At 35.9% G+C, this 12,242-nt stretch overlaps 1 protein-coding gene across 4 annotated transcripts in view; it reads left to right on the top strand.

Moving 5' to 3' along the window:
- COP1 (COP1 E3 ubiquitin ligase) overlaps positions 1-12,242 on the top strand; it is a 165,277-nt gene that overhangs the window by 25,002 nt on the left and 128,033 nt on the right. For 3 of the 4 annotated variants that reach the window (XM_064478015.1, XM_010992918.3, XM_064478017.1), the window contains exon 6: positions 7,387-7,455. The exons of the other annotated variant lie outside the window; for it this stretch is intronic. In XM_064478015.1, coding sequence (XP_064334085.1) covers positions 7,387-7,455 — 69 coding nt within the window. The remainder of the gene's footprint in view (positions 1-7,386; positions 7,456-12,242) is intronic. 4 annotated transcript variants of the gene reach the window in all.

Below are 12,242 nucleotides of genomic sequence, written 5' to 3'. Positions count from 1 at the left end.
AGTCTTAGTAGGGAAAAGGAGGAGGTGCGGTTGTACTGACCAACACGAGTCTCCCACGCTGTGTCTTTTTCGGGGGCAGAGTTGGTAGGAATTTCTCCTGTGTTTTTTTTTGGGGGGGAGGGGCTTTGTCTTTATTGTTCTTTCAGTTTTATTGAGATAATTGACATACAGCACTGTATAAGTTTAAGGTGTACAGCATAATGATTTGATACATATATCGTGAAATGATTACCACAATAGATTTAGATTACACCCATCATCCCATGTAGATACAAGGGAAAAAAGAGGAAAAAAAAGAAAAAATTTTTTTCCCTGTGATGAGAACTTTGAGGATTTACTCTCTTAGCAACTTTCAAATAACACCATCCAGTAGAGTTAACAGTAGTCATCATGTTGTATATTACGTCCTCAGTACTTATCTTGTAATGAAGTTTGTAGCTTTTGACCACCTGCATTCACTTCCCCCATCCCCTTCTTCTGGTAACCATAAATTTGATCTTTTTCTGTGAACTTGGTGTTTTGTTTTTTTGGCTTTTTTTTCTTTTAAGATTCCACATGTAAGTGAGGTCGTACAGTACTTGTCTCTCTTTCTGACTTATTTCATTTAGCATAATGCTTGATTTCAAGGTCTATTCATGTTGTTGCAAATGGCAGGATTTCCTTATTTTTTATGGCTGAATAGTGTTCCATTATAAATATACAACATCTGGATCCGTTTATTCATTGATGGGCACTTAGGGTGTTAGCATGTCTTGGCAATTGTAAATAGTGCTGCGTTAAACATGAGGGTGCAGATAGCTCTGCAGCATGGTGATTTAATTTCCTTTGGATTTATACCCCAAAGTGGGATCGTTGACTCATATGGTAGTTTTATATTAATTTTTTGAGGAACTTTCATTATGATTTTTATGGTGGCTGTACCAATTTACATTCCCACCAAAAGTGCGTAAGGGTTCCCTTTTCTCCACATCCTCACCAGCATTTGTCATCTTTTCTCTCTGATGATAACCATCCTAGCAAGTGTGAGGCGATAACTCATTGTAGTTTGATCTGCACTTCCCCAATGATTTGTGATGCTGAACACCTTTCCATGTACCTGTTGACTATTTGAATATCTTCATTGGAAAGATGTCTATTCAGGTCCTTTGCCCATTTTTTAATTGGAGTATTTGGGGTTTTTTGCCATTGGATTATATGAATTCTTTATATATAGTATTTTGAATATTAGCATCAGATATGTGATTTGATCTGCAGATATTTTCTCCCATTCTGTTCATTGCTTGACATTTTGTTGATGGTTTCTTTTGTTACACAGAAGCTTTTAAATTTGATATAGTCACACTTGTTTAGTTTTTACTTTGTTACTTTTAGACGTTATATCCCCAAAATTGCTGCCAACTCTCCTATGGTTTTAAACATAGTTTTTCTATTAGCATCCACTGTGTGCTAGATGTTGTGTTAAGCGCAGTGGGAAAGACAGGATTCTGCTGTGTGTGGGGGGTGGGTATAGGGTAGCATAGGTGAGGAGGTTAAATAAATTAAGTAAATATTTTCACAGTGATAAATGATATAAAGAAACTTCTCTATGATAGACTGAACATACACAGTTACCTTCCTCCCTTAACACTTTGAAAATAAGAGTAAAGGACTTTAAAAAGGCAAAAGAATGGGAGAGGTGACAATGGCAGCAGTATTCTTTAAGCTATAGAGCAGATGGATGAAAAGTAATAGATTAGGAGATCTGAGAAAGCTGAATACTGAGCCAGCAGTGGGCAATAGCTAAGAACCAACTCTATATATATTGTGGAACAAAGGCCTTGGAATTGGGAGCATAAGGTACCTCATGTAGTAAAGGCTGAAAACAGGAAGCAGTTGAAATCTCTGATCTTTCCCTGTACAACTCACAGCAAATGAGTCTCCCTTTTCTACCTTAAGAGAATACTAGACTTTTTTCCCCCTAGTGGTGGTAAAAGAGAGACTTTCTGGACTGTTGCACTACAGGTACACTTAAGAGGTGTTTGGGGGCATACTGTACTGAAAATAGATAAGTGTACACTTGGAATGTGAGAGCTGTTAATCTCATTCCCCTTTAATCTTTGCCTTTTTGTCTTAGAATTGAAGACATACAGGTATCTTAATTTTGGGCTGCAGATTTTTTCTATTATTTTTTGAAGAGGGGACTAGTTCAGAAGCAAAGTTCCTATCGTTAGTATTATAGCATTTTCCCATTATTATTTTCCTATTATACTTTGCATTATTATTTAACTTAATGAATATTTCCAACATACAGAAAAGAATAGAAAATAATGAGACTCGTGACTAATCCTTTCACTTTTAATGAATAGTAACACTTTGTTACATTTGTCTTAGATCTGCCTTTTGAGAATTAAATTTTTTTCTCGTTTTTCAGTTTTATTAGATAGAATTACTACAGTTTGACTGCACATACATATTATATTGCATGTAAATACATACATACAGTAGATTGCACATTTTTTAGTTTACATATGTGTACTAATTATTGTTTCTAAGAACAGATTAGAGCTTTAGCTTGCTAAACTTACATAGTTATCAAAGGAATAAAGCCAACTACAAAATAAGAATCAACAGCATGTGGTTATCCAGGCATAAAGGACATTCAAATGTGCTTACACATATTCAAGAAATCAAAATAATTAGTTCATTTGTGTCCTTTTTATTATTATTATTTTTTAGATTCTTCATGTAAATGATGTCATATGGCATTTTTCTTTCTCTTTCTGGCCCACTTCACTTAGAATGACAATCTTCAGGTCCATCCATATTGCTGCAAATGGCATTATTTTATTCTTTTTTATGGCTGAGTAGTGTTCCATTGTATATATGTACCACATCTTTATGCAGTCATCTGTCGATGGACATTTGGGTTGTTTCCATGTCTTGGCTATGGTAAATAGTGCTGCTGTGAACATTGGGGTGCGTGTGTCTTTTTGAATTTTATTTTTTTCTGGATATATGCCCAGGAGTGAGATTGCTGGATCACATGGTAAGTCTATTTTCAGTTTTTTAAGAAATCTCCATACTGTTTTCCATAGCGGCTGCACCAAACTAGTGGCCAATAGGCGCATGAAAAAATGCTTAGCATTGCTAATTGTCAGAGAAATGCAGATCAAGACTACAGTGAGATATCACCTCACACCAGCCAGAATGGCCATCATCATTATTAAATATTTTTTATACTTAAAGCCCTTTTGTCTCGTTCCATTCTCCCAGAGTAAGCACCGTATGAAGTTGGCAAGGATCCTTCTCAAGTGTGTATGTGCCTTTTTTACATACACTTGTATTTACAACCATATAAAAAGTGTTGTCTTATAATTTAGAAGTTTTTATAAGGAGTTTTATACTATAGTTATCCTTTTGAGATAATGCCTTTTTGTTTACTTTTTGAAGTTCCTGCTGATGAATATAGATCTAGTTTATTTTAACTTCTCTACAGTAATTCGTTGCATGAACAAATCTATTCCCCTACTGATGGACGTTTAAGTGCTTCTGAATTCTTTTTTTCCTTTTTCATTTTATTAATAATAATAATAATAATAGTAATAATAATAATAATAATAATTTTTGTTACGAGGTCTGTTTTTAGTATGGATGGTTGCCACGTCTTCCGTGTGTGTTGGCTGTTCCGCCTTTGACTAGGGGTGTGGTTGGTGTGATCAGAGCCTGCGCTGGTTGTTGAGCAGGACCTCCTTCTTGTTCTGTTGTTGTCACAGCCCTGACAGCTGGGTCTGCAGCCCTGTTGTTGGAATAGAGGTTTCCTGACCCATTTCTGAGCTGTGGTGTGTGGTAGGTGGGATTGAGGTGCTTCAGCTGGAAGCGGAGCTGCTGAGTATTCCTCTGTAGGAGATGTCCATGGTGAAGTGCCCTCTGTGCTGTTGTCTCACTTGTCATGTGGCCTTACAAAGTACACTTTGTTGATGCTGCCCTTGTCCCCAACTCGGCCACAGGAATGTTGGCCACCTGCTCCGGTGTCCCCCTGGTTCTGCTCCCACTGTGCCAGCAGAGCAGATCTGCTGACGCCTGGTGCTAGGACCCACTGCGGTCAGTGTGGAGTCACACACCTGGGTTCACAGTGAGCCACAGGGTTAGCGCAGCCGCCAGCCCTGTGCTCGCACAAGGTACACAGGCCTGTGTTAATGCCGAGTCCACCCCCACCACGTGCCAGATCGCTGGTTGTTCCTCATAGAGGCTTGGTCCACAGGGACACCAGCGGAGAAAATCCGCCGCTGCTACTGGGGCTAGCATCCAATCTCAGTCCCTTTTGTGACTTTGAGGGACCCATGGGGATGGTTTCAGGTTCAGCCCTGCCTCTACCCAGGAGCTGTGCAACAGGGATTGTGTCCCAAGCTGAGAAGATTCCTGTGTCTGAACCCTACCCCTCTTCTTGCGATAACGCACGCCAACAGTTGTGCCAAGTAGTGAGCCTGGACTCTCAGAGGTGGCGGCTGCGGCCTGGCTGCATTGTGCCCCTCCCTGCCATGTGCCCAGCAGTGGTGCTTTTTTATGGGTCTGCTAGGGTGTTCTGTTCTGCACACTGCCAGCCACAGCCCGCACCACGCTCCAGCCCCTGACGCTTGCTCTGTGCAGTTAGCGCCAGGACTCCCCCGAGGTTCATCCGCGGGAGCCGGAGTCCAGCAGCCAGGCCTGGCCTTCCCTTGCCAGCTTGCGTCTTGGGCTCGGGATTGCAGTTACCCTCTGTGCTGCTTTCTCTCGGTTCTGTCTGCTTTCTCCTCCAGCCCTTGGAAGTTCCCCCTCTGTCCCTGCTGACTCTTTGCTGTAGAGAGGGGGCTCCCATTGTGAGGGTGCTTTTCCTCCTTTGCTGCTCCCTCCCCGTGGGACAGGTTCTGCACCGATTTCCTTTTTATTTTTTTCCCTCCTACCTGTTTTTGTGTGGAATCTTCTTGTATTTCTGAAGAGATACTCTGTCAAAGTTCAGTAGGTGTTCTGTGTGAATTGTTTAGTCTGTAGGTATAATTGTTCGTGTATTCATGGGAGAGGATGAGCTATGCATCCTTCTATTCCTCCGTCTTGGCAGTTCCCCAGATATACTCTCTTTTGAGACAGTTGACTATGAACTAGATGGGACAAATGTGACAAAACTTGCTATATTGCAAAGAGCACTGAGAGTGGAGTATAAGATTCTATGTTTTTTCTTTTTTTCTAAATAAGTTTCTTTTCACTTTTTCTCTTACTCCAGTTTCCTTATCTGAAAGTGTGATAATTGGGCTGAATGATCATTGTATGTTTTTACAGAGGCTTTACAATTGTAAGAAATGTTTAGAGAATGAACTTCTTGAACTTCCATTTTTAGTAGTGGGTTAAATGAGATTTGGAGATTACTGTAATGTTCAACTTCTGAGACTGCTCTAACAAAAAACATTATGTGACCAGATCTTATTTTGACATATTTGGCTGCACACTTCCCATATTTAAGCATTCTCTTTTTACTCCTCCATAATTTCCTTTACATAATTTTCTTTCATATTTATATGTGAAATTATAGTTTCATAAATTTGCCATTTACCTCTTTTTTGAAGTTATTCATTTGAAGAAGATTAAATTGCAGAAGAATGTGCATGTGCTGAATTCCTAGTATACTTAGTTGTTCACAACTTTCCTTTGACCTTGAGGCTTTGGGAAGGGTTCCCTCCTTTCTCATATCAGTTGCATTCTTACCCTGTTCACACGTCCTTACTGGTAGAGTGAAATGGAATGTTCAAACTTGGTATTTTGAGGATAGTTTGTCCACTTCCTTTGCAAATGAACTGTTATTTATTAACAGTCTTGACCGTGTATGTCCTTTTTATATAAAGATGTGGTTTTTGCTCTCTGGCCAAATAATCTATAGACAGATATAAACAGTGTAAAGAACAAAAGTCCCAAGAAAAATGCTGAGGATTTTGGGATAGTTTATCATTGTGGTTGGGACACAGATTCCCTCTGTGAGTTTGTTCTGTATGACAATTTAACTAACTTCTCAGGAATGTGTCTCAGGTCCAGTAAATACTGGGTTTTTAATGCAAAAAAAATTACACTTTAAAATCCTTATGATACCCTGTTCTACAAATTTATTCATTTGTGAAACATTAATTCAGTTGTGTTTGTTAACTGGAATATCCTAATGTGATTATCAGTTCGTATTTGTCCTCCTTTGTCCTTATTTGTCTTGACGTAAACATTTCATTTATCTATTTTGCCTCTTACTCTTTAAAATGCAAGAATTCCCACCCTCTCCCCAAATGGGATAGACTCTGGGAGTGGGTGTGAAGTAGCCATGCTTTTTTGTAGTGTATGGAATATCTTAGTGATTCTTCAAATTTAGATTGGCTTATTCTTATCATCTGGGGACTTGTTAAACATATAGTTTCCTGGAATCTTTTCTAGAGGAAAAGAATCAGATAAAATCCAGTGTCTTTTAACAGATGCCTCAGATAATTCTGTTGAATAGCCAGGTAAATGAAAGTTTTATAAATCTTATTTATTTGTTTTGGATGTGCCCCATTGGACTTTTAAAAAATTATTTTCAAGTATATATTAAAAAGTTAGAACTGTATTTGTTCATAAACCATCCCTTATTGTTATTTCATTTTTAACTTTTGGTATTTTTATATATATTTATCAGGCTTAGCTGGAATTCCTTGGTTCTTTGTGTGAATTTTAACAGTAATATATATCTATTTGTAACTTTACTATTTGTAATTATTTTTTGATATTCAGAAGATGTCAGGCTTATAATTATCATTTATCGATTACATCTTTGTTTCAGTTATCAATGTGTGTTATTTACCCCTCCTTCCTCTTGATTATATTAAAATTTTGTTTTAAAATTTTTGATTTTGACTGAAATATTTCATAGAAATATATTCTCTCATCTGTGTGAGTAGACTATGGCCAGAAATAGTAAATTTGACTTCTGAAAAGTATGAATTTCTTCCTAATTATTATAATTTTTACTCCCCTGGATGTGAAATACTTATGGAGAAAGTGATTTCAGCATCTAGAAACTATGCTGACTCCACTGTTTTTTTTTTTTTTTATGTTTTATTAGTTTGGTTGGGGAAGAGAAAGCCAGGACACATAACAGAATTGCCATTTTCCATAAATAGTTTTTTAGCATGGTAGGTGAGGAATGAATTTAAAATACCTGTTTTTTTAAAGTTAGTTTTGGGGAAAATGGCTTGCTTTTAAAAATGCCGATAAACAAATGGAAAACTGATTAAATAAAAATAAGAAACTAACTTGAATGGATAAATAAAATTGCTTCATACTGATTATACTGTGGTGTTAAAGAAAACTTTGAACTCATAGTTATATTTTTAAAAGAACAATTATAATTTTCTATTATAGGAATCACATGCAGCCCAACTACAGATCCTTATGGAATTCCTCAAGGTTGCAAGAAGAAATAAGAGAGAGGTATATTATTTTGTGTATTTTACGTAATGTTTCATTAAATATTGTTGACTATTCCCATTTTTTCCCCCATTTTTGTAAAAGCATTCCAGGCTAAAAATTTTATTTAAACATTTGAAAGCATTTGAGTTTTCAGGAGTTTTTTTTTAGAGCTTTATTATTTTAGCTTTTTTTACTTTTACAACTTGATATTTTGAAAATCCCTTTTTAGAGATAATGCTAAAAAGTTTTCTGTAAGATTGAATATAATAACTTAACTCAAAGCTATAAAGATTAGAAAATAGAATGATCAAATAACAGCCTAACTTTCACATTGAAAAGAAAACTTAGGAAAATTTATATAATGAAATCTTAAGTAGAAACGGTTACAGTTTTTCCTATGATAAAGACGCATACTGGTGGGTAAAACATAGCTACCTATTTAGAACTTGGAAAGTGTAAGTCATGTGAGATAGCTAAAAGATAATTTTTTATTAGTAATTTTATAACCCGAATGTCCGAATTTAACATTTATAAGGTTCCTCAGTCATTTCAGAATTGTACAAAACATGGGAAAACTAAAGGCAAAAATCCTGTGTTCTTGGTAGCATGCTTAACTTTGAGAGCTGTTTTATATTTAAATTTCTAACTGTCTCAAATTGCTTATATTTTTACTTTCAGTTATCTAATTGGGATGTTTTTTACTCCAAAAAATATATTATGTATTAGGTTCCAGGCCATCTTTATTATTTTTGAAAATAAAAAGATGAGAACTTATTTTGATGGAGCACTTAAAATGTGCATTGCGAGAACCTTACATTATCTTAGTTTGATATTCTTTTCCTTTTTTGACTATTCATGTCTTATTTTAACTGTTTCTTACTTTGTTCAGGTTGGATTTTTCTGTGTTATGCAAGTACTGATAGCTAAATATCTTTTACATGATTTATGATTGTATTTTTCTTATCTTTAACTTTTGCTGAGGTAACAATTGTGGTTTTAATATGTCTATTAAAATAATCTTAATTATAAATTTAAGGTTTATTTGTTCTTGATTTTTAATTTTATTTATTTTTTTGGTGGGTACTTTATCTTAAACTTCAATTTGCATGAGAATAACCTGAGGATCTTCTTAGAATCCAAGTTCTGACTGAGAGGGTGTGTGCTAGAACCTGATAATCTGCATTTCTAACAAGCTCCAGACGATGATGCTCTTGGTCCTTGGATCACACTTTGAGTAATAAAGCTGAACATTTTATAATATTTGGAAATAAAATTATTCATTCAATATGTACACTCAGCAGTTTTTGCTATAGTAAATTCTTTGGAAGAGTGATAAGTTTTATTGCATACATACCCTCTCCCCTTTTAAAACAAAATTTGAAATTATTTTGCAGTAGTTTCACATGGTTATTTCTCCCTTAGACTGTGAACTCATTGAGTGAGATTTAGTACATAGGAAATTACCTGACAATGAATCAATTAAGTGAACAGTCCAGACATGAGGATATCTGGGGGTTAAATGAAATCGTTGATCGTTATTATGACCTAAATTATTCAAGGTTTTTATTAGCCTCTGAGGTTTTTCACACTTCTTTAGTGTCTGTTCATGCTTGCAACGTATTTAGATTTGAAATTGTCTCAGGTAATAAAGATACAGTGTATAACTGTAAAATAACTGTGCAGGTGCTGAGATTTTTACTCTAATAGCAAGCTGACAAGTTAGCCTGCTACAGTTTCCTAGTTGCTGGTGGAAGACATGAGACTCCTGGGCTGGAGATAAAAGTCTTGATTACTCATGGCACATCTGGTAGCATCAGCTTCATGACTTGTAAGTCCTGCAGGGACGGTGTAGACATGGGCCAGGTAGATTCTGCATGTGCAGTGGATGTGTGTTACAACTAAGGAACCTTGAGCTTAGAAAACCAGTCTTTTAAAAGGGTCTGCTAGCAAACCTTTTCAGTCTTTGCCCTCAGGGAGATGCTATTTTTATTTTATTGACAGAAAACAAATCTGCCCTTTGTCCTGGAGGAAGTCACTATTTCTGTCTTGCCAGGGTGTTCACTATAGGAACATCCTTGAAAAGATAGTTTGGAGCAAAAGCTATCACAAGATGTGCAGAATTGGGAGTGATCAATGAAGAATTGTTTGCCAACAGTAACTCTTCCTTGTCATACTAATTTGTCCTCTCCCTGGTGTGGTGGCTGGTGGCTTCCAATAGCTCCTCCTATGATATTGCCTTTGACACATAGCTCATTATTATCAGTGTTTCTACATTTTTTGTTGTTAAATGTCTGGGTTAATTATGCTGTAGAAGTTTTCAGCTTGAGTTTAAGTGAATCTTATGTGATCCTTGTGAGTGATTTTTTTCTCTTGGATCGTATTTTCTTATAGTAGGCAGTTTAACCAAGCAACATACTAGTTCCAGGTATTTCTGGATATTGGTGCCTCTTTTGTGCAGTGATTATGCTGTTACTAAACATTTTGGTTTTCTTGTTTTTTTATTATATCCATAATTGAGTGATTTTGAGTATTTCAGGTTTAATTACACAAGGGACTCTGAGGAGCTAGGTTAACAAAGTTTTAAAACTTTGAAAATTTGAAGCTAAGTTAACAGACTTAAAAACTTAATTATTAAATTTCATAAATTTCTCCATGATTGGAGTCAGGCACACTAGTGATTTGTAATCGTAGGAAACGTTAGAAAATATCATGGATTAATACCTCATGATTTAGTTCAGACAGAATGAAGTGAGCGGTGGGTTTTTTTTTGCATATACTATAAAGTGTATTTGTGGATTTAATCTTCAAAATGAATTTAGTTGTTAAAGGTCTTATCTCCTGTAGTATGTCTTTTCTTGAACTTACTCAAGCAAGATTGAGCAGGAGGCCAACTACTAGTTTTGAATTTATTTTCCTAAGATTAATATTCAGACTTAGAAAATTAACTTTGTGATTTCATACTTTTAACTGGAGTTAACGATGAGTCTTAGTTTAGGCACTGATATATACCAATCAAAGAAGTTGAATCTGCTTTTCAGATTTAACATACTTACTTGTTCTAATGTCACACTTGCTAGTATTTTAGAGCTGTTAGAATCCTACATTTATTTATTTTTAAAATTTATTTTTCCCTACTGACTCTTTTGAGTGTTAAGAGAAGGGAATGCACAAGGCACATAGTAGGCGTTTGCATTAGTTACCTGTTGTTGTGTAACAAGTTACCCTCACACTTAATGGCTTAAAAACATCAAACAATTACTATCTCTGGTCAGGAATCTTGGTGCAGAGTAACTGAGTGCCTTGGCTCAGGGCTTCTAACCAAGTTACAATCCAGGTGTTAGAAAGGGCAGCAGTTATTCTGAGATTTAACTGGGTTAGGAACCCTTCCCAGCTCACTCATTGGCTGTTGGAAAGAGATACCAAATTCTTGCCACATGAGCTTCTCCATAGGATAGCTTGTTACATGGCAGCTGACTCCCCCTCATAGGAAGCAAGTGAGAAAGCAGGAGAGGGTTTTGAAGATGCTATTACATGCTTTTTGTAACTTAATCTTGAAAGTTTTACCTAAACACGTGTGCTGTCATCTCCATTAGAAGCAAATCATTGGGTCCAGCCCACACAAAGAGAGGGAATTACACTAGGATGTGCTAAGCGGAGGGTATCTTTCGAGGCTGTCTTAGATTGTGCCTACCACAGCACTTAATAAATACATGTATTTAAATGAACATGTTATTCTTTCTTGATGGTCAGATTGAACAAAAGGGCTGTGGGTTCCATGTAAAAGCCAGTCTCCTCTGTGCAAATTTGTATCAGCATTTGAGCAATTGCCTTATATTTCATTTGATTTAATTTTAAAATGTACTTCTAGACATTTGTGGTACCTGTGTTGAATTCACTGTGAATAGGACAGTTTTGATGGGTCCTGGTTTCCTTTTGGTTTTGTTCAAAATTCTATTTTGAATATTTGAATAAATTATATTTTTCATAAAACAAAGTTACAGTTTAAAGATTTATAGTAGAGTGACAATCCATGTAACCAGCATCCTGGTTAAACAATAGAGTATTACTCGGACCACTGAAGCTCCCCGCCTACCCTTTTCAGATGATAGCCTTCTTGCCCTTTAGATAGTCAATATTCTGATATTTATGGGAATCACCTTCCTGTTTTTCTTCATTGTTTTGATGCCTAAGTATTTATAATTTATATGTCTCTTGTTTTGAACTGATATAAATGTACTTCTGCGTTATGTAATGTTTTGTTCTTGTCTTTGGCTCAGTGTTAAGATTCATCTGTATTGTTGTATATGGCTATAGTTGATTCCTTTTTATTGTTGTATAGTATTCTATTTAATGAATCATCCCATCTTTGTCTATGGACTTGAGAGTTGTTTTTGTTTGGGCCATTTACAAAGAATGCTATCTTATACATGTATACAGGTATATATTAGTATATGTATCTCTATGTATGTAGAAGTAGAATTAATGAATCATAGGATGTTACATCTTCAGATTTAGTAAATAATACTAGATAATGCCTAAGCAGTTGTATTGGTTACTCTTCCTACAGGCATTGTGTCAATGTTCCTGTTGCGCTGTATTCTTGCCAATACTTGGTATCAATAGACTTCTTCCTGTTTAGCTAATCCTGGGATATGTATTGCTCTCTTTGTGGTTTTAATTTACATTTCCCTGATGACCAGGAAGGTTGAGCACCTAGTACTATGTATTGGTCATTTGGATTTTTGTGTATGTGTGAAGTACTTGTTTAAGACTTTTTGCATCTTTTCTATTTAGTTGATTTTCTTAAT

This window comes from Camelus dromedarius, chromosome 23 (assembly GCF_036321535.1).
Source record: "Camelus dromedarius isolate mCamDro1 chromosome 23, mCamDro1.pat, whole genome shotgun sequence".
Taxonomy (NCBI): Eukaryota; Metazoa; Chordata; class Mammalia; order Artiodactyla; family Camelidae; genus Camelus; species Camelus dromedarius.
Note: the sequence above shows the minus strand (reverse complement) of the source record. Positions and strands in the feature narration are given on the sequence as shown.